Source organism: Callionymus lyra, chromosome 8, assembly GCF_982586985.1.
Source record: "Callionymus lyra chromosome 8, fCalLyr1.hap1.1, whole genome shotgun sequence".
In the NCBI taxonomy this organism is placed as follows: domain Eukaryota; kingdom Metazoa; phylum Chordata; class Actinopteri; order Syngnathiformes; family Callionymidae; genus Callionymus; species Callionymus lyra.
Window position 1 is genome coordinate 1,246,444 of NC_141825.1, and position 26,897 is coordinate 1,273,340.

A 26,897-nucleotide genomic window follows, 5' to 3' on the forward strand; every position below is an offset into this window, starting at 1 on the left:
GTCAAAAGCTGCCCACAACACTTCATGAGGCTCTGACTCGAAGGCATTTGCAAGGTCTAAGAAGACCACATGTAGATATTTTTTCTCCTTCTTTGCTGTTTGTACCTAGTGCCAGATTATGTTGGCATGCTCCAGACACCAATGCCTGCCTTCTGCACTGAGTTGTCAACAAAGTTGTTGGACTACAGTAATACTGAAAGCCTTTTGGCCACAAAACTAAAGAATATCTTTCCCTCCACATTGAGAAGATTGCTCTGGCGGAATTGGTCTATTGCTGAGGAGTCCTTTTCCTTTGGAATAAGGGTCCCTCCTGCCCTTCGCCAAGCCTTAGGTATGATACATTTTTCCCATGCCACTTTCATTAGCTTCCAGAGATACTTCCTGACGCCCGGCGTGTTCTTATAAAGCCTATATAGGTGGGGTTGGGCCCGGGGGCTGATGATGTACTTGCCCGCTTTATTGCACTCTCAACCTCACTCCATGTAAGGGGCCTTGAGTCTATCTGGTGCTTAAGTGGTTGGATTGGTGGCATATCATGGGGAATTATGACAGGTTCATGGCCTCTGGTTGTCAGAATAGGTTTTCTTCAATTGCTCCTCTAATTCTCTAACTGGGACTTTGTGTGTCCTGGTTTTCTCTTTGGAAAAGATGTCTTTACGAACTTCAAGGGATCTCTATAGAAGGCCGTCCTTGTTCGCTCTTTCTTCTTGCGTTGCTTTTTCAGGCATTCTGCTCTCCTCAGTGTTGCAAGGTGATGCTTGCCTGTAATTCCTCCAGTCCTTTTCTTTCGGCTCCTGTGGCCTTCTTCCAATGTTTCCTTAGGCATCTACTTTCTTTCACCAGCCGCTCTATTTCTTTCTGGACATGAGCTTGGCTGACTGTTCTTTCTCTGTGCTACTTTTAACCCCAAATCTCTGCTGCATAGGTATATATGATCTCTTCCACCCTGTCCAGCTTCCTTTGAAACACCACGTTTCAGACCTTCCAGAAGATGGACTAGGTATTTATCCACTCTTTTCCTGGCAGGATTTAGGCCACAAAATCAGAGGCTTCCTCCATTTTCCTTTCTACTGCTAGCTGTGGCTGGGTGGGCTCAGTACTCAATTCCATCGGAGGATTTGTTACTGGCTGTGCTTCCTCTTGGGTTCTGATACCCTGTGGGCTGTGGTGAGCATCCTGCCACTGGGTTTCAATCAAATGATTTGCCCTACCTCTGAGGAAGTAGTGGTCAATGCGAGGCCCCTTCTGGAGCTTTTTCTCCCCTGGTGAATCTTTAGACCCTTTTCTGATGTTATCCCGAACAATAGAAAGACAAAATAAATAATACAATAATAGAAAAGTTAATTGATGGGAAAATGGGAGAAAAGTAGAAGACATCACCTGCTCTCTAATCGTAATGATGTTAAAAATTGAGAGAACCTTTGAGGTCCATCTATCTAAACTTACCCAAATCAATTTAGGGATTAAAATAAATAAAACCACATTCAACCAGCATGTGCAAGAAAATAAACCTTAGACTAACCATGTATACAGTGACATGGCAGCATGACTTTCTGTCCTGGGCAATCCATTACCTCTTAGAAGCCCCTAGATGAAAAGATATATACGTATTGAAAAAGCCCAAAAATGTATTCAGTTCTTCTTTCACAGAGAAAGAAGGGGGAGAAAAAGGATTTTGTAGTTTCTAGTGGTATTTCCTGTTGAGTCATGAATCATTTATGAGGTGCCACCTGTAAAGTTAAGATTGATCTGTCTCACTGGGTTCATCATTGATAAATATGCTCCAGTATTAAATTATGTAAAGACACAATTTGATGAATTATTAAATCATCACATCAATTGTGGTAATGGGAGATTATAAAAAAACATGGAAAATGATTTCCTTACATAAAGACTGACAAATATAGGTAGTGAAAGTACATGATTATAATCCTTGAATTGTTAAGTTGCATTATATTGAAATTAAAGTCAAATATAAGTTAGAAAGAGCAATTTATTGCAAAAGAAAACTGAAAAAAATCAAAACATGGCTAAATATCTTCCTGGTCAGTTTAAGAAAACCAACCTTCCCCGACATGTGATTCTGTTATGTGATGTCCATCAGCAGCAGGGCAGGAGATAATACAAATAAGAATCCTAAAGGGCGGGTTATTTATATGAGACGGGCTGGTCTGGGGGAGGTGAGTGGGTGACAAAACTAGACTGTATTTCATGACCTTGACACCTGATTGGTTTGACACTGATCCACTTCCATACTGAGAAACTGGAGGATTTAGTGTTCGTGTTTGACTTTGAATATTTATATATAAAGCTTCTTTACGCTTCAGCCAGTCTGGGACTCAAACCGCCAACCCAACGGTGCTTCTGCTCCTGTGAGGTAATCTGATTTGGATTGTTTTTGCATGACTTGCATGGTCTCATATTGACTTAAATTTCTTCGTAAAACCACTTTGATTATCAACCTTTCTTTACTTTTCTGATGCCTCTGATATATCTGTACTGTATAGATGTAATTTTGAATTTGTAAGGATAGGTTGTCATGGTGTTAACTGTTTTGTTTTTTATAGTGTGTCTATTTAATAGATGAGCTGTTTATTTGCTGTTATTCTTCACACCAGGGTAAAGCATCTTTTACTCATAAATGCTGCTGTCTGCCATGTGTTTTCTGTGGCGACTCAGTGATAAACGATTTGGCCAAATGTGTCTTAGTAATCTGACACAGCTGCCAGACTTCAACTTGAACTCGATATGTTAGTGTTTATCCTCCTGTCAACGCTGAGGAGGCTTCGTCTGAACCTCCTAATCTGCTATGATAGGTCAACCTTGGTCTTGGCATTTACTTGGAAAGTGAAGTCATACTCACTGAGAACTCGGTTGTTATTTCAAAACAATTTGATGATATTATTATTAGAAGAGAGTATCCTGAAGTTGTGGTCAGTTAGAGTGAGTTTATGCTTCGATGTCTCAGCCAGTATTGGGTGTTCAGTTATGTTGAATCTTCTGTTCCCCTCCTAAAACAACCCCACACTGAAGACCTAAATCAGGTCCAAAATGTAACCCTGCATATAATTGTTCATCTGTTGTCAAGTCCTCCCTGTTATTAAGTTTCTGTAAATAGATCGCAGACACGTCCTCTGGGCTCTTATTGGTTTATGTTCGTTCTGGGGTCAGCCGTTTGTTCTAGGATTCCAGCAGTGGTTGTCGGACATCTTTTCTCTTTAAGAGGAGAGCGCCGTCGCTGTCAGGAACAGCTGAGTATCCAGGAATAGAGTCCTAATCCATCGCTCCATCTCTATAACATGACGAGTAGCTCAGGAAGGTGTCTGCGTACTTCCAAAACATTCCTAAGAGGTTTCATTAGCACTAAAAGAATACATTTAAGATGGTGTTTTTATCCAAGCAGGAAAAAAAAACAAGAAAACAAAGACCTTCAGATGACATCTAAAATGAGGGCAGAGGACTTTGGTATGTCCTCATATAAAAGGTGTAATCTAACTTTAAAAAAGAATTGTATCATCCGATAACGATGATCTAAAAGTATTAATTGAACATGTGTTCCTAATGTTCAGCAGAGATTCCTTTTTCAAGAACGATACAATGAATTCCAAGGTTCAAGCTTTTCTCATCTCTGTTTAGAGCTCACTGCATTGCAGTTGACCAAAATACCAAGACTGAGCACATGGGTACTTTTGAAGAAGCAATTAAAGAAATAAGCTCAGCCTGATGAGTATTTTTTATCTTAAAGGGCAACTTATGAATTCTGCTGACTTACTCGCATGTTTTAAATGTTGAAGTCTCCCTCTCCAATATGCAGTAAGTCCCTCATAATGACCATGTTTTGAAGTTATTACTTAATAAAGTTCTCCCCCATCAGAAATATCAGCAAATGAGAGGTTACGAAAACAAAGTCCATCTTGTCGTAATAATGTTCTTCACTCCTTCTCCAGCCAGTTGTAATCACACCCTGCTTTGTTATACAACAAGTCCATATAGTCCATAGCGACTACTGGGATTGATGACCATGGTAACAAACTTGATGCTTCACCAGGTTCACTTGTGAGAGGAGAATATTAAAAGCAGAAATATTTCCCATTTGTTTTATATTGCCTTATATGGTTGTATAAATGCTCATCTTTAATGCATGGATTAAATCTAATCAAGGCCAAATGTTAAATTATTTTGCAACTAAAAAGACTCAAAGGTCTCTTGCTGCACATGATTTGTTTTCTTTTAAATGCATTTATTTTTTTATTTTGCTAAGGAAAAGGAAAGTTGACGCATATGAAGTTAAAACCAAATTTAAACTGTTTTAATGCCAGGGGAAGAATGGAATGGAAGCAATGCTTTAGGTTAATCTGTTGAGAGTAACTCTAGATGGGATGGATCAGTGTTGACAACCTCCATCATAATAGTAATGTGCTGAGTTCTAACATCTGCTCCATCTAATGCTGCTCAATGGACTTTCTGAAGGTTAGCTAGAAGACCAGAGGGGGTTGGCTAGTTACTGGTCCCACAATCGACATTAGCATTCAATGCTTGGTGGTCCTCTCGTAACACTGCCTGGTGTTGCATGAATCATATCCATGAGTTGTTGTGGCGACTGAAGATAAATTTAGCTTGGTAAAAATAAGAAAGATGATACCAGCAGAAGGAAAGCAGTGTGAATAGACATACGCTTACAGGTTTATAGGTTTAAAATTCCCTAGTGTTTGAAATTGATCAGGATTAATTGTGGAAAAGAAAGAATGCTTTGCATACCTATGTCAAGTAGCTCATTTGAAACACAACATTATTTCAAACAAACTTTTTCCAAATTTTTATAATTTTAGAATCTCGTTGACTAAGAGCAAACTCAACAGGACTTAAACCCAGAACCTTCCAACTGACGCAACAATGAGAGACAAAAGTCTTTCCTTCTTTATGTACTGTGGGTTCTGCTTTGCTATGTCTTTGTTTGTTTTATTAACTGATCCTAATCTGCGATTTACCATTTTGGTATTAAGCAAGTAAATATATCCCAGTACAACCTCTTTAGCAAAGGTAACAAAACAAAAAAGTACTCTTTTTTTTATCTTTTTGCCGTCTCATTCAAAACACGTTAAGGAGAGTAAAAGTTTTGATGATTGGAGCTCTTAACTTCAAAGCTCTTTTGTAAACCACAGTTGTGGAAATGGCAGCTGCAAAGCTCATGAACTTCATTATATATATTATATAACTTAATATTTATTTAATTCTGTTCTTTCTCAAGCGAAGGCTTTGAGACCAGACTGCGATGGACAGAAGGCTAAAGTTAATTTAGGTTACTCAAGGTAGAAATGCATCCACTTTGATTTTGGGAAAAATATTTCGTTTCTTAAATTAAAACTCTGCCTTTTGGGTCTGTTTTCCAGCAGATATAGCAATATTTTTAGTCTCTTAATAAAAAAGAATTAGCTTACTTTTGCATGGAACAAATGGTGTCTATCAGTTCTAAAAAGAAAAACGTCACTCATTTTGAAAGTGCTTAATACAGTATTTACACTTATGGCTAACTCTGTAACATTGAATTTCAATCCTGTGCCAAAAAATGTTAGTTTCTCTGTGTATGTATTTTTAAAGACTTTAATAATAGCAAGTATTAGACACAATACATAATGTCAATTTTCTTCCCTATTTCTGCCCCTAGATAAAATCCAGAGTCTGCAGCCAACATGACTGAGTAAGTACATTTTATATTCTTGTCAAAATAATCATATCATCTTTGTCCATCTTCAGTAACAAAATTCAAATTATTCTTGAAACAAGTCATGAATTAACAATATAACACATAGATTCTTTATCTCCACAGTGTTCCAAGGTAGAGCCACAGATCTCTGTCCGATGTGTCCTATTTTCAGTAAAATCATGAATGCAAAATTTAATTTCAGATTAAACTTTTCTTATTATTATTGCTCTCGATAGTAAATTTACATTTTCTACATTTGTTTTCTTCCCCCCTCTTCTGCAAACAAAATGTGTAAGTCATGAAGAATGCGCTCTTTCATCTATAGCTCTCAAATGAGTTGCTATAGTGGCTATAGATGTTCAATGAATGCATGAGATAATGCATGGATAGCGTACTGTTTTTTTTCCGACCTCTACTTTTTCCTTCTTTGTTAGTGTTTCTTATTTGTGTTTGTGATTCACAGAAAAAGACTTTCAGCGAGACGCAAGCATACACTGAAGGTAAAACGAGTATCAACAAACCTCTGCTGTACAGTACATGTCTCTCTAATATACTACTGTTGTACAGAGTTGTATGCTGGTGGTGGCGAACAACCTACTGGAAGCCGAAGCTTCAACCAAAGCTGATGAGAGGGAACGATTTCTGGCAGATAAATGTCCTCCTCTTGAGCTTCCCTACTCCAACGATGAGCTGAAGGTTGGTTGAAAACAGTTCGATACATTTTGGGTTTTTTTCTGTAAATAGGCTTCAGAACTTCACCTTAAAGAAAGGCTTACAAAATGGAAGGATGTTTTGATAAAATGTATTATATGAGTTAAAATAATTTAGATGTTGCCACTTTCTGCAGAAAAAGATGGCTGGAAACAGCCAGAGTTATAGGTTAAAAAGTGAAGCTTGTGAGAGGTAAAAACACAGACCGTGACCATGACTGATTATCTTGTGTGGGTTACCTGCCTTCCATAATGTCAAGACCTATCAATACCAGAAAATATCAAGTTTTGGTTGTTTAGGTTTTAAAAGAGATAAAATACTGTATAAAAGCAAAAGTGTGAGCAGATATTGTTACAATGGAAACTCAATTTATTTGTGCAACTCAGAACAGAGAAAGGTGTCAAGGAACAATGATGCCGTTGCTGATCATAATCTTCTTTTCTCCACATAATGACTTCATAAATATTCACAAGAAAGCAAGTGTGATTGTTGTTTAAACAAAGCTCAGAGATTAAAATGCTTTCCTAATAATTTTTGCCTTTGAAAATATCTTTTGTTTAAGTAGAGAAATAGAGTTAAATAAACAATAAATTAATAACATTAATAATGAGTACTTCATACACAAAGAATACATATTAAATAATGCATTATTATTATTTGTTACTGTCAAATCTGGCCTTCATTTTTTTCCACTTTTCTTTCGCACTTGAGTCAAAGACAAAATCTTTATATTAATTGATTTCTCTTTTTTCATCAACAGGAACTTTGCCTGAAACTCCATGAGCAGCTGGACATGAGTGAGGAGGAGAGATACAGCATAGAGTTCAAGCTCAACATGGTTCTAAATGAGGTGAGACTTTTGTTCACATGACCGTAGAATTGAGGCAGTAGTCAGCTTGAAGTTCAGGAAAATTCACACTGGAAATGTGCCAACATTTTAAAGCTATTCCATTTTTTGGGGGGGAAAGGTGAGGGACCTCAACATCAAGATTGTGGACCTGAGAGGGAAATTCAAGAGACCCCGTCTGAAGAAGGTCCGTATGTCAGCTGACGCCATGTTGAAGGCTCTGCTGGGCTCCAAACACACGGTCAACATGGACCTGAGGGCCAACCTGAAGCAGGTCAAGAAGGAGGTGAAAGAGGAGGTGAGTCAATAATAGTCTGCAAATACACTCACATGGAAATATTTACTAACTCATGTTTAAAAGCTGCGAGCAGAAGCTAACTCAGCCACTGCTCAATACCTGTCGATACAAACAATGCTCTGGGCTATTGATGGCATCATGATTGAACATCCACTGCTTGATGGTGCATCATAATGCAGTGTCTTCATTTTGAAAGGCCACTAGATGGCATTCTCAGTTTGAAAATTATGTCAGGTTTCATTGATTTAGTAGATCAGAACCAAATATTATATTGCAGAGAGTGCCATCTAGTGGTCTTTCAAATGTGTGATGTTGTCTCATGAGGCCTCATCAACACATCACTACTCTGATCTAAAGAAGACAGAAGAAGCAATAGGACTTTCTTGATGCACACCTTAATGAAGGGTATTAACCTGATGAGAAACTTTAATGTTTTGTGTTTAAGTAAGTTGACATCAGTGCTTTAATGTTGACAAATGAATTCAAGGATTTTTTTAATTTGTTTATTTTATTTTAGCTTTTGAGTGAAGGGGGGAGAGGGAGAGAGAGGAAGCGCAAGAGAGAGGAGGGTTATTGACGTTACATGTCGATCCTACCACGCTCTCTTCAGTCGCAAGAGATCCTGGTCCGGCTGTTGCTGAGCACAGCCTGGCTGGTGTCAAAGAGGCTTAATACAATGCCTGCCTTACAGTTGCTGAAGTATTTGAATGTTCAGGGTTCTGTCTAGCTTTGCCACCTTAAAATTGGTGAAGTGAGCTGACATTGTGTAAATCTCCAGAACTCTAGTAGGTAATGCATATGGTTAACATTGAATTTTCATGGGGGTCTCCTTCCCCATGACAACATACACAACATAGACAGACACAACTACTATTATATATATATATATTAACATAAATCAAAAAATGAATAGATGTTTATAATCATCATGGACTGATAACAACAAGTATGTGGAAATTTGTATGACTTTTCTTACCACAAACTGTTGTGTGTGTTTCAGGACAAGCAGCTTCGCGATGTGGGTGACTGGCGTAAGAACATTGAAGACAAGTCTGATAGAAAGAAGATGTTTGACAGTTAAACAAGATTTGGTATTTCATTTAAGCATGAGGAGACATTTCAAACAGAACATAGGTCTTGGTAATTTAGGAGTTTTTTTTTCACCAAAGATGAAATATTCATCCCCAGATTTGCTAGTTACTGGCTAAATGTGGTTAATCTATTGGTGGGAAATGATGTATTGCATGTAATGAGAAGAAAGGTTTGGTTTTTAAAAGATTGTCCTTTATTTAACCCGCACAAATTGATGTTTGACGCAAGTGATGTTTTGGGTTGAGTAGGAATGGTACATTCATGTAATACTGCATATGCAAGAGGAATACACACATATTAAGCTGGAAACAAATGTTAACAATCTGACTGTGTTAATAAGTGTTTTCTGTATTAAGAGGATTAGAAATTTCACTTTGGAAAAAAAAACTCCAGATAAATCAGACTGCATGTTCTAAATCTGTATTGTGACATTTTAGAGCTGACTGTGCTGATATCAGAGCTGTGATCAACCATCCATGAGCAGAATAGAAACCATAGACGCTGTTTCCTTATCAAGTACTTCACCTGTTGTCTATTGGGGATATACTTGACTGATGAAACAGATACTACTCCGATTGATTTAATAGTTAATTATTAGACTTAGTTCTGCAGTATTGATGCATTATTTTAAATCCAATCTGATCACATTATCACTGTACGTAGTTGAGCCTGAGCTTGAATGATGTTTATTTTGCTAGTGCCAGCACTGAGACACATTTCAGCTACAGTCCGCTCTAAATAAAGATCACAACATAATTTCTTAATTGTTCACTTCAAATTGTGATGTACCTTTTGTCTTGATCATTCACATTAAATCCAAAATCTTCATGCTGTTCTTTGTGTGTTTGCTCTCTTTTTCTCTCATGTGTGCTCGCAGAAAGGGAAATGTGATATGTTATGACAGCAGTGTTCATTTTATTGCTGAAAGAATGTGTTTACAAAAAAGATAAATTATAATAAGGTTTTTATCAAATAAAAGATAATGATGTAATTTAAATTAAGCATAACACAAATACCTATATTTATATAATTGGTTTGGATAATTGATATGAAATGTGGAACTAACAGGCAAAGTTCAAGTATTAATTTAACAAATAATATTTGCTCTGTATAATGCTGTTTCCTGCCATTTAAAAATCTGGAAAAAGAAAATGTACATCATGCCATGGTGAGTTGTTAGTAAATCTCTTCATTAGCCAACCTCATCGTTTGCATTCACGCTATTTTCTTCCATTTCTTTCAGATTTGAACACAGTTTGACTGCTTCAGTAGGTAAGAATCTTTAGATTTGTAAACATTGTAAGACATATTTATAAACCATTAAATGCTTATAGATGCACTTAATAAAACTTAAATGAGTTTATTCCATTTTTATTTATGTTAATATGCTCTTCATCGTCTGTCCCTCTGCAATATTTACTCACTCCATGACATACATTCTCCCTTTTTTCGGATTTACCTTCCAACCAGACAGAAACTTCTCGCTGGCCTCACTCACCTCCTTCCTGTACCTGTATCTGTCACTATTGTTGATTGTCATGAGTTTGACAACAATTTTGTCTACAATGAAACAAGAGAATATAATATAACATAATATAATTACAGAACATAAGTCTCTTTATAAACTTAAACAATGTTTAAGCAGCTCACATTGAATGAATATGTTTCAAGTTCTTACAATCCATCGGTAGTTTTCTAAATAAAGAACCAAGTGCAAAGCTGACATGAGAAAGCAGCAGTGACCATTATATTCCGCTTCTTGTCGACTCAACGGCAACAACAATGTCTTGTGTGTTTGCTATCTCACCGTGGTGACTTAAGGCTAAATTTGACCCGCTGGATCAGATCCTCTGATAACAGCTGCACCTTCAGCCAGGCTGCTAGCTGCCGGAATTAGAAACAGGGAGCAGAGGAGGAGAAAGACCTTGATACCGCTCAGGACACAGGAGGTTTTCAAAGGTCAGCTCTGTGACTGTCTACAAGGATTAAAAAAGCACCAAAGGGAACATTGGGTGCAAACTTACATCATAAAAAAAATAATTTACGTTTAAATGTTACTCTAAATCTACACAAAGCAAACTGTTTAAGTAGATGCGTGTATGCTAATAAAAACTGTTTCCAAAATCAATTGCTTTATTGATGTCACTGAATATGCTATTCATATTCCATAATAATACCATTTTTGGCCCGGCAAGTGCTCTAATGGAATTCACAATTTGCATTTGTCGACTGAGAAGAACCCTGGACCTCTAATCACATGTCCGTGTATTTTCAAAATAAGTTTGTTTGAAAATACTCTATGACTATGGGAAGAATGGAGTGTCGGATCGGCAGGTGGATTGGGGCCGCATAACTGCAAAAAAAAACTGCAAAAAAATGTAAAAGCTCAAACATTAAGACATGTAGGGACAGCGTTTGGTTTGCAGAAAATAAAAGGTCCTAATTGTCCTTTTCTGGTTGTAGTAAAAATTATAAAAACATTATTTTTTACATTTCTCTAACATTTTATTTGTTCAGGCTTTTCCTTGATTTTCTGGAACTCCTGTTGTGTTATTAGTTTTATCTTGCCCTTTATAGTATTCTTTATTGAATATTGTTTTGATTGTTTAAGTGCTTTGTGACCCTGGTCTAGAAAAGCGCTATACAAATAAATTACTTACTTACTTATTTTACATAAGTGCAATTTGCTTCTTAGATATTTTCAGGTTCTTTTTTATTTTTGTGGGAATTTCTACTTATGGATATAAGTGACATACTACTGGATATCTGTCACTAGTATGTCTTCCTGTTATGACGTCCTTTTTTGTATTTTTCTTGTCATCTAGTTCGGTCAGTTGGCCACTAGAGGCTGCTGTTAAACCACAATATAGACTGTAGTTGTTTTATCTGATTTAAATGTGTTTCAAACCAGGCAATGTTGATGCATGAAAATAGCACTTCGGACAATAATAATAATAACTACATTTTAGTACTTTTTTTTTAAATGTAATATTTTTGTTTATTACTCGTGAAAAAGTATTTAGTAGAGTCTGCACAAACATATTTCCTTGAGTTACAGAGCCTGTAGATATTAAATAAATATATTAAAAAACAATGGTATAAAACTTTAAAGGTCTATTCTGGTCGTCACTCATGAACTATGCACTATGAATAATGCTCTATGTAAACGCACACACATAGTTCCCACAAAGTGAGGAAGGCCTCACGCTCTTACCAACCCAGACCTGCTGCACAGAACATTCCAGAGCTTTGAGTTGTATAATGAACACTGCCATATCTTTGAACCTGACCCCTGAATCATCCCGGAAGATGCATTCCCAGCATATCACAGGGTAGATCTTCCTGGCCGCATGCGTGTCTGTCATCACTATCAGATGCCACCCCTGCTGTCCATCCTGCTAGATACTCCTAACTACAACTCTGCAGAAGGAACTAGTTTACAAGTTGGGATTTTGACATTACTCCATTGCTCAAGCAACTCAAGTCAAAATGGACAACATATATTAAATATCTCATAGACACAGCCAGCTAGGGTCTGGCACACTTCGCAGTACATTTACGGCTTTAAAGTGGTGCATCTTAGCCTGCAGTTGCTGGAGTCTGTTGTACTCAACCCATCATTCATCACTCTACGGAGACAGCTTTATTGAAAGTGTCCAGTGACATCATGATGTCGGCTGACTCTGGTAAATTCACTGTTCTGGTTCTCTTGGATCTGTCGTCAGCCTTTGACACAGTTGATCACCAGATCCTGCTGAGAAGACTAAGGGATGAAGTGGGATTGTCTGGGTCTGTGTTAGAATGGTTCTCATCTTACCTTTCTGGGCGCAGTTTTAGTGTATCTGCCAATCAAATGAGGTCTGAATCGGCAGATCTGTTGTGTGGAGTCCCTCAAGGTTCTGTTCTGGGTCCTTTATTGTTTTTGCTGTACTTGATTCCCCTTGGTAAAATCATTCAGAGATTTCCAGATGTTTCTTATCACATTTTTGCTGATGACATCCAGCTCTACTGCTCTTTTGATCCAACTGAGCCCCAAAGACTGAACAGCTTAGTCAATTGTTTGCTAGAAATCAAACAATGGCTGAGTGAAAACACTTTACAGCTTAATGTGGACAAAACTGAAACTCTGGTGATTGCTCCTGATGATAAGATTCCAGGGTTGAGTCAGTACTTGGGTGACTTAGGTCAGTCTGTCAAACTGAGCCTGAGAAACCTGGGTGTTGTATTTGATAAAGACATGTCTCTTGTTCAACACTGCAGAAAACTGACCAGAAACTGTTTCCTTCAACTGAGAAAAATCTCTAAACTTAGGAAAATGTTGTCACAACATGATCTGGAGCTTGTAATCCATGCGTTTGTTTCTTCTCGTCTGGACTATTGTAACAGTTTGTTTTCATGTCTTAACAAGAAGGATGTGTCTCGTCTGCAGTTGATTCAGAACTCTGCAGCGAGAATTCTGACCCGCTCAAGTAGGAGAACTCACATTTCTCCGATCCTTAAAACTCTTCACTGGCTTCCAGTTTCTTTCAGGATCAACTTTAAAATTCTGGTTCTTACTTTCAGAGCTATTCATGGTCAGGCTCCTCCTTACATCACTGATCTGATCCAGCCTTACACCCCAGCTCGGTCTCTGAGGTCTGTGGATCAGAATCTACTTATGGTTCCACGCACACGGCTCAGGACCAGAGGAGAGAAATCTTTTCAGGCTGTTGCTCCTAAGCTTTGGAACAATCTTCCTCTCTCTTTGCGCTTGATGGAGTCTACTGACTCCTTTAAGAAACATCTTAAGACGTTTCTATTTGTTCAGGCTTTTCCTTGAATTTCTCGAACTCCTGTGTTGTTCTCGGTGTTGTCTTGATCTTTGAAGTATGTACTGTTTTGAGTATTGTTTTGATTGTTAAAGCGCTTTGTGACCCTGGTCTCGAAAAGCGCTATATAAATAAATATTACTTACTTACTTACTTACTCACTGTACCTGGGGAGGGCTGTCTCAAGACACAAGGGTCTATTTCTTCCACTGCTACGAAAAAGTGCATTCAAAGATGATATTACAGGTGAGAAATGCTTGAAATTAGCCTAGCCTCCCCTTAGAAATACAGAAAGTACTTCATTGTTGTGTAAGTCTAATGCTCTTCATGATGCCACGGAGGAGAGTTACATGATGATATGATAACTTCTCCTTAGTCGGAATGAAGGAGCATGATTTTAACTTAAAAACAGGTCTGGAATGTTTTCTTAATGTGGGTACTAACTGATATGTACCAGTTAAGATTAAGGCCGTTCCCTGGGAAGAAAAGTGGTTCTGTGAGAAAAATAGATTAAATAAAGTTTTCCAAAAATTGAAGACAGAACACTTTTTATGACTTTAGCTCGAATTGGCTGCAAACGATGAAGATCAATGGTGAAATATTGGTGTTTTTTTTAGTAGAGGTTGGAAGTATATGTACTGTATGTGTTTGACCTTATCTGTTAGATTGTTAAAGGTTGATAAGCCGACATAATAAGAATCAAGGTAGTATATTAGGCGCAGAACACGTCTCAATTTTTTTTATGAAGAGTCAAACTCTCCCCATTATCGCATACATGACAGTGGTAAATAAGGACACTGATATAGGAATGAGTGGAAGAGAAAGTGCTTGTTTAGTGGAATATGCAAGGAGAAACAACTTTCATGATCATGGGGACGAAGCAAAAGCAGACGTCTATCGTAGAGACGTCCTTAAGTGCTGAGGGCAAATTTTAAATCAAATTGCAGATTTTTCATATTATGACTTATCAGTTAAACACCCCTGTTCAGTCCTGTGTGTACTATAGCGCCTCCAAGCTTTTCAGATGGACATCCATTTGATGAAAATGACAGAAAACCCTTGTCTTTCCCAGACGTGTGACGTGTGAACGTCGAAAATAACATTAGAGGCCAGACTTCTCTTGCCAGCCAATATATGTTTTGTTTTAGCAACATGCAGGACTGACCTAAAGCAAGTCAGACTAAGAACCCTGTCAGAATCTCATTAGAGCTTTTTTAATGCAAAGTTGAATATTAAACATAAAACGTAAATAAAGTGGTTATTTGTAACTAAATGATTGATTGCAATAAAATTAATTTTCCCGATGTGGGGTAATCTCTTCTTTAAATCTGACACCTTTTGACTTAAAATGTCAATTTAATTCATTTTCTTTTATTCTCCTATTGATGCATCTGTGACACTGTTGGACACAGACATTATTGCGTCCCTCGTACTTCCTGACGGAGCTTATGTACTGTACTGTATGTCCTCTTGTTGCTGAGCTATCGCAATCTTCCATGATCTCATGTTTGGTTCAATCTGGTGAGTAGGTGTGGCAGAAGTCATTACACTAATATTAAAAAGCTCAACACTAACTCAATATGAATGAGTATATAAGACAGTTAATTGCAGTGAAAAAAATGTGGAACACCCTAAAGATATCTGTCTGAAGCCAACATAAGAGCAGCTGATTTGACTTCAGCTATGCTAAAGTCACTTCCAGCCATTGCACTGTTACACCTGGGAGCACAGGGAGGTATTTCTGGTTCCAGTGTCGCCAGTAATTGATAATTGATAGCATGCGGCTTTCTTATACTGCAAGATATCACATTTGGTGACAAGAATGAAGAAGGGATTGCATAGAACATCTTCGACTTCTTGGAGGCAGAGTTCTGTTGATTTGGAGTTTCCTATTATATGTCATTGTGGCTGTGACTCAAATTGAAACTAGTTCATAACCAATGTAGGATTTTCAGTCAAGTTTGTCATTGCAAACTTCATTGATCATAAGGCTAAGCAGCAGGCAATCCTTTGGGGCACATACAGCACATATGGGGCACATAAAGAGGGGGTGAAGCCACAGAAATAGATATTTGGTTTGTATTTAGCCTGTAATTAGCAGACAGGTGGTTTCTCCTGTTGGTCTGAAGGATGCAAAGGATCTAGTTTTCTTTACACATGTTGATGTCAGAATATCCTTTTTTTATTTGCTCCTACTAAATATTCAAGACACTTCAATCAAAATAACAGAATAGATCTCATGATCACAAAGTGTTTCCAGAGCCAGAGCCCCCCCCCTCCCAAAGTGATGAGTCCCTTCTCAAGTTAGAGATTGCTGGTGATCTGTTATGTTAGAGATCTGGTTCTACTACACACTTCTATATTAACATTCTCTTGTTGCCGACCAATGTTGAAAATACAACTACAGACTTGTATCATTTGATGCAACTCTAGACACTCGAGTTTTCCGTCTGCGTAAGATATCAAGTCACTCTCCCTCCAGAAAGATATGAACTAATTAAGTAAGAATGTCTTTATGATTCACAAGGTAATGTGAAACGCACTGAAACTTGAGATCCCAGCATTCAACAAATCACAGTGTATATTTTTTTAGCCCAAGTGTTAAGATGAGAGCCTGCATCTGCCGCCAGGGAAGTCTTTCTGAGGGCAGATCCACGACTTAAGAGGGAAATCCAAGACGGCACAGCCGGTGATTACTTTTTATTTATAGTGGGCAGAGATGCTGGCGCTTTATTTGGTGCAATAGTTACAGTCATATCAAAACAGATTCTGTTTTTTTGCCGACGTCAAACTCATATCATCACCTCTGTATTTAGACTAATCTTTACACCGATGGATGTAGATGTATGTTCTTGTTTATTGATTATGTTTACAAGAGAAACCAAATGTTGCTTTCTCAAAAGTGAAAATGTATTATTCAATTAAATTTCATCGTGTCAAATAATAAGACGTTTTACAGTTCAAATAAAACTATATAAGAACCAAAAGAGAGGAAGAAGATTAATAGAAGTGTACGTGTGTGAGCGAGAGATCTGTGTTGAAAACTCCTCCATTAATCTAAACCTATAGCAGCAAATAAAGACCATAAGACCTGGTCCTGACTGAAGGCTTTATAAAAAAGTAAAGGTTTCAGGATTACGTGGCTGGTTTTATTTACATTTCAACAGTTGTCTTAAAATAAATCAGCAGACAGAGGCTACAAGCCAGCAACAAGTGAGGTATGTAGAATCTTCAAACCTTTAAAACCGACCAATTTGCCTATTTGACTTATCAGTGCGCGTCTTCTATCACAAGAATTCTACCATAATGTCCTAACCTAAAAAATCCTTTCGCGTTAAACCTCTTAGAAAAAAACCCTGTAGAAAGAGCCTTAACCACCGTGTCTTTGGGTCAAGGTGACCCGAGGTCCTGAAAACCCAGCAAAACAACACAAGGGTTAACAACGCTTTATTTAACAGATATGATATAAATGAATGAACTTTATCACATTAGGAGGGCTTCATGTAGCCCACGGGGGTCACTTTGCCCCAAAGCAAGGGGTAAACATACGTGAAATTGTCATTTTTGGAAGAAATGCATAAATATAGTAGAAAACCCTCACACTTCTTTGTGAAAGACCAAATAAAGTGTACCTTAGTTGAGTAGGAATCACTTGACAGAGGAAGAGATTAGCAATAAATCGCTTTATTTCCTGCATTTTTTACCAGTGAAAATTGCTTTGAGCATGTTTAAATCTACATCTCAAATATTCTAAGAGTTAGCCGTCATCTGTTTTTTGCATTTTCTGACACTGGCGCTCCATCATTTTTCTCCCTTTTATAGAGTCTTGAAGGTCAAACCCAACTTCTGATACGATCCGAGACTCCTCCTTTAAGATTTACAGGCTGGAGTTGGCAGTTGATGAAGATATTTCCAGAACTTGTTGGCCGATTGGTCTGAGGACTGGGCCTTTCCTTAAGCAGGACATCCATCTCCATGTGGGACTGCTTGTGAGTATATATACAGCCTGAAGTGGACTTCTTACCACTGCCACTGCTGTCCTCCTGCTTTTCCTCCTCATCCTGCTCCCTGTTCTTCTCTTCAAAGGTGAGAGCAGCTCTGTCCTCCTCCTCTTCCTCGCATGCCGCCTTTTAAATGGATCCAGTGTAGAGGATTCTTGGTAAAGTGTGAAGGTGCTGAAAGTCCTGACCTCTGGCTCTGTTAATCACAGGAAGGAAACTTGAGATATAAGGAGATTAATTCAATAATTTGAGCGTCTTTTCGGTGCGTGTGGACTATATTTATTTGAGATTGCTGCTTCAAATGGATGGTTGAGAAAGTTGGCAGTGGAGTGGAATTTATTTGAAGATAACAAGATTGATTTATGAGATATGGAACAATTTAAATAAAGAGAACGTCTGGAATGTTTTTACTCAGACTTAACTTATAATCTTTACATCCACTATTTTTGCTCTTTAATAAATATATATATTTTGCTCTTTAATATATATAAATATATATGTATTGAAGAGCATATATGAAGAGCATATATGAATTTAATATATATAATATATATATGTATATATATATAAATAAAAATGTGAAAAAACAAGTTGAAAAGCTTGAATCTATTAAATTCAAATGTTGTCTGTCAATATTGTTGTCCTGAATAATGTATCATTTATTTTTCTTTAGTGCTTCATAATAACATACATACATTTTTTGGGTATTTTAATTTGAAATGTAAAATCTATTGGTTAAATTAACAAAAAGTTTAATCCTTTAGACATTGGATTAATAAACGTTGACTTAACTCAATACTGGGAGAAAAATAATAAATCTTTATAAATAACTTACTATATCATTTACAGTCAAATGCCTTACAAGGTAACTTTTAATTGTCGTTCCCGAGAGATCCTGACTTCATTTGAGAGAAATCTTTTTAAATGTATTTTTAGTCAATTTGACATGCGATTCTGGCTGTTGATGGATTTGTCGTCTAGTCTGGAGCTGGCTTCAAATGTGCAGCGACAGACTTTTTCTGTTGCTGACGTCCTTCTCCCTGAAAGGAATTGAAGTGTAATCTCCCCGAGGATATTTGGTTCTAAACACCTGTAAGGAAGCTTATCGCTGGGGTCAGTGTTGACATCTGACCCTGCAGCTGTAACAACCAAACTTAGCTGCTCACTGAAGCTCCCAGATATTAAAACTCTCTCCCATTTATTCCCCAATCTGCCTGTGGTTCCCTCCTCACAGGGTGAAGACAAGAGACTGCAGTCATGTCTGAGTGAGTATTGACCAATGTTGGACTTGTGTGTTGATTCTTAAACAATAATAATAATAATCATAATGATGTATTCAAGATCTTACTTCAATATTGGTTAATGAATACTTCTCGACTTCTAATACAATCTAAAAATAAGAATACACTGTTGAACAACATGACATATTGTGTGTTGGGAATCATTATTTCTTCTTTTGCTTACAGCAAAAAGATGACTTCGAGCCGCAGGCATCATCTGAAGGTAGTAATCGATTAATATTTTAATGTAAATTAACTCTCTTTCAACTTAATCACCGGTTTATTGTGTGCATCTGTGGACAGTTTAGGTGTCTTAGTGTAGTTCAAATACTGTTCTTGTCCCCCTATCATTCTTGTATGGCTTGTACTGCTCTCTGCTGGAAGACATAACACAACACAACAAACACAACAAACATTTTTGTAATCATCGATTTTCTTAGCTGTGATGACAAAATAATAAAATTAAAAAATATCACTTCATTTAGAAATACATTCAAGATTTATCTTATCTTGCCCTTCAAAGTATATACTTTATTGAATATTCTTTTGATTGTTTAAGCGCTTTGTGACCCTGGTCTGGAAAAGCGCTATACAAATAAAAATTACTTACTTACTTAATCCAAGGATTAGTTTCCTGATGGGTTAAAAAAAATGAAAATGCTTGTGACTCTACGCATTGTAATATTGTTTATAATGTCAATCCTCTGTTACAGCAGCTTGATTGATATAACCTTTATTTCATAATGCAACACATGTCAAGGTACAATGATAGTCGGGGTGCACATGCTGTTAAAATAACATCTTAGAAAACTTAATTTTCCATGTTTGCATTTAACTGGACTTTTCTTTCTTCCTCAGAGTTTGATGCTGCAGATTGCTGCCAACTGGATTGTTCAAGAGAAAAAGGAACTGGCCGCGGCCAAGCAGGCCTACATGGCAGAGAATTGTCCAGCTCCCAGTCTAAGTGGAGACCACAATACTCTCATGGTGAAAATGGATCTTTTACTATTGCATTTGTTTCATATTTGGCAGATTAACAACAACAAATGCATGCATGGTTTTTCCTGTATCTTTTCTGTAATACATCCCAACCAAACAATATATAACAATTTTGGATTTCATCTATGAATGTTTGAATGCAGACCAAAAAAGGCATTGACTTAATAAAGATAAGGAAGAGAATCAAAGGAAGAAAAATAAGGAGAGGATAAGAAGGGTGTGGAAGTTGTAAAATCTGTGATGATTTTTGGCTAATGTATCAAATAAATCAGGAATGGGGAAGATACAAATAGTAGCGGGTCAATTTGCTATATACCGTATTTCTTACCATATCAGTGCTGTGTCCTGGTTTTGTGTGAAACAGTGTTTACTGCGAAAGTTGTCTCAACATGGCCTCATAGCATTGATTCAACAACTGAACACAGCATGTGCAGCCAGTGTGTTGTCAGTTATTTTGACCAAACGTTGCAATAAATCTTCATTCTCATCAAATATCTTGTTCTATTTTGTGGATAATCATCTACCATACAAAAACAAGATAATTTAATTTTGTATTGAGTAGTTTTTCTGAAAAAAAAAACGAATCAGAAAAGAGTGTTGATGACAATGTTGTTTTTAGGAAACATGCAAAAAGCTGCACGCTCTCATCGACAAGGTGGACGAAGAGAGGTACGACATGGAGTCCAAAGTTGGAAAAGCTGAGAAAGAGGTGAGTCTAACATCTTGGATTGATGATTTTGTGTTTACAGTCATGGAAATAAATACACTGTTTTCGTCAAACATATCTTCTGCAGTAGTACTGACTGTTGTGTGTCTTAATAGCTATTGATGTAAGGACTGAAGTGGTTATTATCAAGAAAACATGGAAGCTGTCTGTCAGTATATCAATATATCAGTATAACATAGTCTACTACTACTTATAATAATGATCAATTGTAAATTATTTTTAAAAAAAAGAGTTCTTCGAGTGTAATAACATTATAGGGGGTCATAGGTGCCCATCAGAGTTGTAATTAATGAGTTATTAGAAAATGCTTATAAAATATTGCATAGAGTATTAAGCTTTGGAACAATCTTCCTCTCCCTCTGTGTTTGATGGATCTACTGACTTTTTATTAGTGCAGGCTTTTCCTTGATTCTCTGAGACTCCTGTGTTTGTCTTATGTGTCTTGATCTTTTATAGTATATATTGTAACTGTGTATTGTTTTTGATTGTTAAAGTGCTTTGGGACCCTGGCCTAGAAAGGCACTCTAGAAATAAACATTACTTACTTACTAACTTACTTACATTAAAAAGATTACAAGAAAAAGTTTGAAAAGTGTAGTAACGTTATGGAGGGGGGGGGGGGGGGTTTAGGTGTCATAAAGTTGGTGACCATCAGAGTTGTTATTGAGGAGTTATTAAAAAATGTTTATTTAAAAATATGTGTTATACATTGCCTGAAAATTGTGATTAAAAGAATTCAGAGGAAGATTTGAAATAGTAATGAGTGTAGTAACACGATATGAAGGCCATTTTTAAGTGACATTAATATAGAATAGAATAGAATAGAAAATGTTTATTCATCCCCAGAGGGGAAACACACTTTTACAACAGCAGCACAATTGAAAATAAAGTGCAAGGAAAAAAAGAAATAATAAAAGAGATAATAAAATAAAATAAAACGATCTTAAAAATATACAAATTATTTACAATATGAGAAAATTAACACTATTAACAAAATAAAATAGAATAAAATAAAAATAAAATAGAATAAAATAAAATAAAATAAAATAAAATAAAATAAAATAAAATAAAATAAAATAAAATAAAATAAAATAAAATAAAATAAAATAAAAAAATAAATACACGAGAAGAAAAACACACTACGGATTAACATCAGGATATTTAAAGTAGAGAGTTAAATATCCTGACACCAGTTGGGATGGTGCCCATCAGACTTCATGAGAGTAGTTATTACAAAATGTCCATGGAATATTGCTTGAGAATTCTTATTGAAAAGATTTCAAAGGGAAGTTTGAAAACGAATTAGTATGGTAACATATGGATGTCCTTCATAAGTGAACTAAAGTCAATACGGCATCTAGCTGTGAGTAGGAAGAGTTTCGATTTTTAATCCAACATGTTATCGTTTATCGAATTATTAATGAGCAAAGAACGAATCAGCCAATATCAGGTCAACTTTACTGAAGTGCGATTTTACTAATTGCGACGTGTAAAAATTAAAATTCACACAAGTCTTATCTTTCCACATTTATTTCGACGAGAGCAGTACAATGTTATTTTCCACAAGGAATTAACGTGACAAGCTGGAAATTGACTCTTTAGAATTCAATCCAACAGCTTGATGAGTTCAATGACAATTTAAAGGCCGAAAATAACACAGACAATGAAAAATACAAACTATATAATGTTGTTATTTACCAAAACTTTAAATAAGGTCTTGACTATTTAGTTCTAAATATTATATTCGTCTCGACAAAAAGTATTTAAGCAAGGATTTAAATGAAGAAAGAATTTGAAGAAAACAAGGTTGGTTGACTGAATTCCTTTTACTTTATGCTTGTTTGTACGTATCCTCACTGTAATTTAAATTAACTAAATTGATTAATTGCAGATCGACGACTTGAAAATCAAGGTGATCGACTTGGCTGGAGTGAAGAAACCTGCCCTGAAGAAGGTCCGTATGTCAGCAGACGCCATGTTGAAGGCTCTGCTGGGCTCCAAACACACGGTCAACCTGGATCTGAGGGCCAACCTGAAGCAGGTGAAGAAGGAGGTGAAGGAGGAGGTAAGTGCGGCTCAGGGTAGGCAACATGAGTCTGTGAAACAGCTGCTGACAGTGTGTTTGCTGCAGCCTGCAGAGGCGGTGGGTGACTGGCGCAAAAACATTGAGGACAAAGCGGACAGGAAGAAGATGTTCGAGACTTCTTAAAATTCTTACTCTGCTGGCACTTTTTAAGAAATGTATAGATGTTTTCATCTGATGGAAATTGCTTGTATTTCATTAAATCTGTAAGCTGTATTCTGAGTCTCTCAATATTTGTGAACCAAAACAAGAATCATTAGAAATATGTTTTTAACATTTAATCTTTAAAGGGGCACAGTAGAAAACACACACAAATTACTTACTTACATAATATATATCTATCTATATATATACATACTGTATATATACTGTGTATATACTGTATATATACTGTATATATAAACAGTTGCAAGCAGGGCCGGGTCTAGGCAGGGGCAAGAGGGGGCCTGGCCCCCTCAAATAAATGTTGTGCCCCCTCAAACTAAACTGTCAATTAGACATGGTAAAAGGTGCTGGAGCACAATGCCCCCTCAAGATTTGTGGCTGCCCCCTCATACATGCCTGTCTAGACCCGGCCCTGGTTGCAAGTAAAGTGAGGTAAAAGCATAAAAACAAGAGACAATTATGTCTGTTCACCTTTAGGGGGCAGCAGGGGACTTGAAGTCAGCTGATCGGGAAGAGAGTCTCAATTGGGAATGTCCAGGGACCAAAATAATTTTATGATTGACAGTTGCACACATTCCCTTCACAGCAGTAAAGTAGAATTATTACCAATGTGCATTTTTACGTAAGCAGGGTATTGATGTCGTTATCAACAACCATCAATGCCAAAGATCTTTATTTGTTGCTCTCAGAAATATAATGAATCTGAACATTTGTCATAGGAAGTTTGCTTCACAATAACTTGTATCTGAAACATATCGACACTTGTCAATTTATCCAGAAATTTGGATAAATAGATGGACATGTTCAAATGGAGAAGTGAGGTAAGTAACCTGAGATGAGTACATTACATACATGCATGTCTGTTTGAAATATATTTATTTTTTGTCTGTTTTTCAGCTTCATTGAGTTGAATGGCATCACCATATCACAAAGAACCTCAATAGAACAGTAAGATTTTTCTTATTATTTATTCTTATTATTATTCAACTTTGATACGTTTAAAACAATATAAATCTCTACTCATGATTGGGTTTACAAACTTGATGATATGTCTGCAAAAATAGTGAGTTAAAAATTAAAATTTGTATAGTTATATTCTAAGTATTAAGGAAAATGTTAACTGCCATCTTATTTCTCTTTGTTTCATTTTTCAAAATGTATAAAAAAGGATGAAATCCATCATAATGGACCTCACAGTTGGGAAGTCAGCTTTATATTATTTTATTGACTGGACATAAGTTACATATTTTAATTTTCAATAATTTTCAATAGTAATCATTTATTTAAAAGCTTTTTAAATATCTCATTTCACTGTTTACTTGACTGTATACAGCCTTTATTTATATATTTATATATATATATATGTATTAACCATGATTGGTTGTAATTACCAATGTGTTGGATAAATATTGTGTTCCAAATTGTTACTGCCCATTATTTGATGTTTCCTGTCTTGAAAGTTTAAATCCAAAATGCTGAAGAGAATCTTCCTTCTTCTGTCTTCAGTCCTGCGGTGGAGCTTCCCTCATAGGTCCGTGAAGACTGCTGACAATCTGCGAAAGGGTCACAAAGCGCTGATGGGAGATTTATGAGGCCTGTGGTCAAAAGAAGAAGGTATTTCAAGAGCTCATTGGTCTGCTCATTGGTTTGTCCCAAATACTTTGTGCCCATAAGGAGGAAGGCTCCAAGTCCATATATACCCCCCCAAATTTCACTTTTTAGTCTTTGACTCCCTCACTGTCTCTGTTGGTCAGGGTCTATCGCCTCCTCGTCGATTGTAGGTGAGAAGCAACTTTCTTTGATCACACAACCCTTGAAATACACGCGAAGGCATTAGTTATGAAAGGCTAAATGTCTGTGTTTAAATAAGAAACTTGAGAATGGTATTGATATATATAATTTCCCAATAATGTAACACACATTTCCATGTTAATGTTGTTTTATTATTCAATATGTAAATCTCCGAATCAAGTTTCTTTGTGAGAAAAAAGGCTTTGTGATATTTAGTTTGGAAAAAAAAACATGTCCCAAAATCTGTGTGGTCAAAGGGTCTCACTAACTCCTCTAGTTACTGGTGTGTTAAAGATAACCCTAGTATCAAGTTACGGTCGGCAGGTGAGACTGAAATCACTCATTTTCAAAATCATAGTAAGCTATAAGAAAACACTGATTATTCATTTAAATTTACATCGTATTGGTAGTTAAGTTAACTATAAATTAAGAATATTAATTTGAGAATATAAAAAACATTTATAACATTTTTTTCTTTTAATGCGACTAACACAGCCATCAAAGTTAGATTGTTAAAGCTTGTTTAATGTTGCTGATGTTTACAAGAATCCGATGCCTAAGTTGTTGACAAGTTCTTGCTGAAAAAGTAGTTGTTAACCTTTTGACCCTAAGACAGAATTAGATTTGAGCTGGGGAGCTGAAGTTTGCATTTTTGAACACGAGCATGGTGACGAGTCTTAACTGATGGCAAGAGTGTCAGAGGTGTTTGATAGTGAGCATTATATTTAGCTTGAAGTGTTTTTACATTGATGGTCAGAAAATGTTTAAAGGTATTCTCTTCATTGTTTTAACAAGGGTGAACACAAAAAGAAGTCAACATGTCTGAGTAAGTGTTACATTTTTCTAAATTGTACTTTTATGTGTTCTTTTTTGTTAAAATTGAACTTTTAAAAATGTTGTTTTAAAGGGGAAAGAAAATGACATCCAGCCGCAGGCATCACTTGAAGGTATTTTATTGCTTTTATCTTTGGTTTTTGAAGAAAGAAATTATTTTTTGATCACGTGGATTGTCCTCTTCTGCAGAGCCTGGTCCTGCAGATCGCTGCCCAGTGGCTGGAGCAGGAGACCGCTGAAACTGTGGCTGCCAAGGAGGCGTACTTGGCAGAGACCTGTCCTGCCCCAGACCTGAGTGGAGACCTGGCAGCACTCCAGGTAAACAGGGCGTGGGACTGTACAACCGACCCGAGAGTGGATCCCTCTTTCAATCCCTTTTTTTTTACAGGATTTCGCCAAAAAACTCGCCCAGGCCGTAGACAAGATTGATGAGGAGAGATATGACACCGAGGCCAAGGTGGTCAAGGCTGACAAAGAGGTACAAAAAGAAAAATCATCTTGTTATCATGTTTGTAATTATCAACACGTTTGTATTTCTTCAGATTGATGACCTGAAACTGAAGGTGGTGGAGCTGGGTGGAGTGAAGAAGCCCGCCCTAAAGAAGGTCCGCATGTCAGCCGACGCCATGCTGCAGGCTCTGCTGGGAGGCAAACACAAGGTGACCATGGATCTGAGGTCCAACCTGAAGCAGGTCAAGAAGGAGGTCAAAGAAGAGGTGAGACCATTATTCTATTTAATGTCGAGGGCCAGACCTGCTTCACAGAGCGACTGTATGTCCTGCAGGGCGCCGAGGCGGTGGGTGACTGGCGTAAGAACATTGAGGACAAAGCTGACAGGAAGAAGATGTTCGAGACTTCCTAAAGACTGGTTCACTTACCGCTTGAAGCTCTGCTCATTGTTCAATCTGACACTTTGGATGGTACCTGTGCCATTAAATTATGTTTTGGAATAAGGAAAAATCTTTTACGCTGCCTTTTGTTCAAGATCAATGATCACAGTCAATAAATGTTTTATTATTTAAGTAGAGATTCTGATCTAATAATTATTTGGCTGAAAGCACTACTAAAACTCAACACTAGATGGAAGCAGAGACGTCTGGTGTTTCGTTTTGGTACATTTTGAGATGTCTTAAAAAAAAACCCTGAGTGTCACCACCACGATTCTTTACAACAAATATGGTGAGTATTATTTTCTTACGACATATTCTGTATGCTTTTATTCTTATTGGTAACACATCAGCTCCATGTTTCGACAATGCGTCACATATTTTGACTCTTATTTGCCCATTTATTTATTTCCCATTTAAAATTTAAATTTGAAGTCATTATTATTGCAACTGCTATTGTCATTATTATGTACGACACAGTCCTCTGCTGTCAGACTTAATCTTTATTCACATTTAGAACAATCCTTAAATTCTAATAACCTTAACCCTATGTCTTCAGGCACATTCAATTGCTTCTTGAACTAACAGAAATAAGTTATACTACTGTTTTTTTAATAGATGCAACCATAAGCGCAAGCTGCTATTACAGATAATAGCACTTATGTTATTT

General features: G+C 36.8%; 3 protein-coding genes across 3 annotated transcripts; all 3 read left to right on the forward strand.

Annotated features, from left to right (window-relative positions):
- Positions 1-2,312: 2,312 nt before the first annotated feature.
- LOC148072630 (troponin I, fast skeletal muscle-like) lies at positions 2,313-9,480 on the forward strand. Its single transcript, XM_087796938.1, has 7 exons — positions 2,313-2,377; positions 5,666-5,698; positions 6,168-6,204; positions 6,272-6,400; positions 7,176-7,265; positions 7,384-7,560; positions 8,561-9,480. The coding sequence occupies exons 2-7, from the start codon at positions 5,691-5,693 to the stop codon at positions 8,639-8,641; spliced, it is 522 nt and encodes a 173-aa protein (XP_087653064.1). The 5' UTR covers positions 2,313-2,377; positions 5,666-5,690; the 3' UTR covers positions 8,642-9,480.
- A 7,991-nt stretch (positions 9,481-17,471) lies between these two features.
- LOC148072631 (troponin I, fast skeletal muscle-like) lies at positions 17,472-22,766 on the forward strand. Its single transcript, XM_087796941.1, has 7 exons — positions 17,472-17,546; positions 18,696-18,726; positions 18,928-18,964; positions 19,600-19,728; positions 20,360-20,449; positions 22,359-22,532; positions 22,599-22,766. The coding sequence occupies exons 2-7, from the start codon at positions 18,719-18,721 to the stop codon at positions 22,674-22,676; spliced, it is 516 nt and encodes a 171-aa protein (XP_087653067.1). The 5' UTR covers positions 17,472-17,546; positions 18,696-18,718; the 3' UTR covers positions 22,677-22,766.
- A 2,647-nt stretch (positions 22,767-25,413) lies between these two features.
- LOC148072632 (troponin I, fast skeletal muscle-like) lies at positions 25,414-26,228 on the forward strand. Its single transcript, XM_087796939.1, has 5 exons — positions 25,414-25,453; positions 25,530-25,658; positions 25,729-25,818; positions 25,883-26,056; positions 26,125-26,228. The coding sequence occupies exons 1-5, from the start codon at positions 25,424-25,426 to the stop codon at positions 26,200-26,202; spliced, it is 501 nt and encodes a 166-aa protein (XP_087653065.1). The 5' UTR covers positions 25,414-25,423; the 3' UTR covers positions 26,203-26,228.
- Positions 26,229-26,897: the final 669 nt, after the last annotated feature.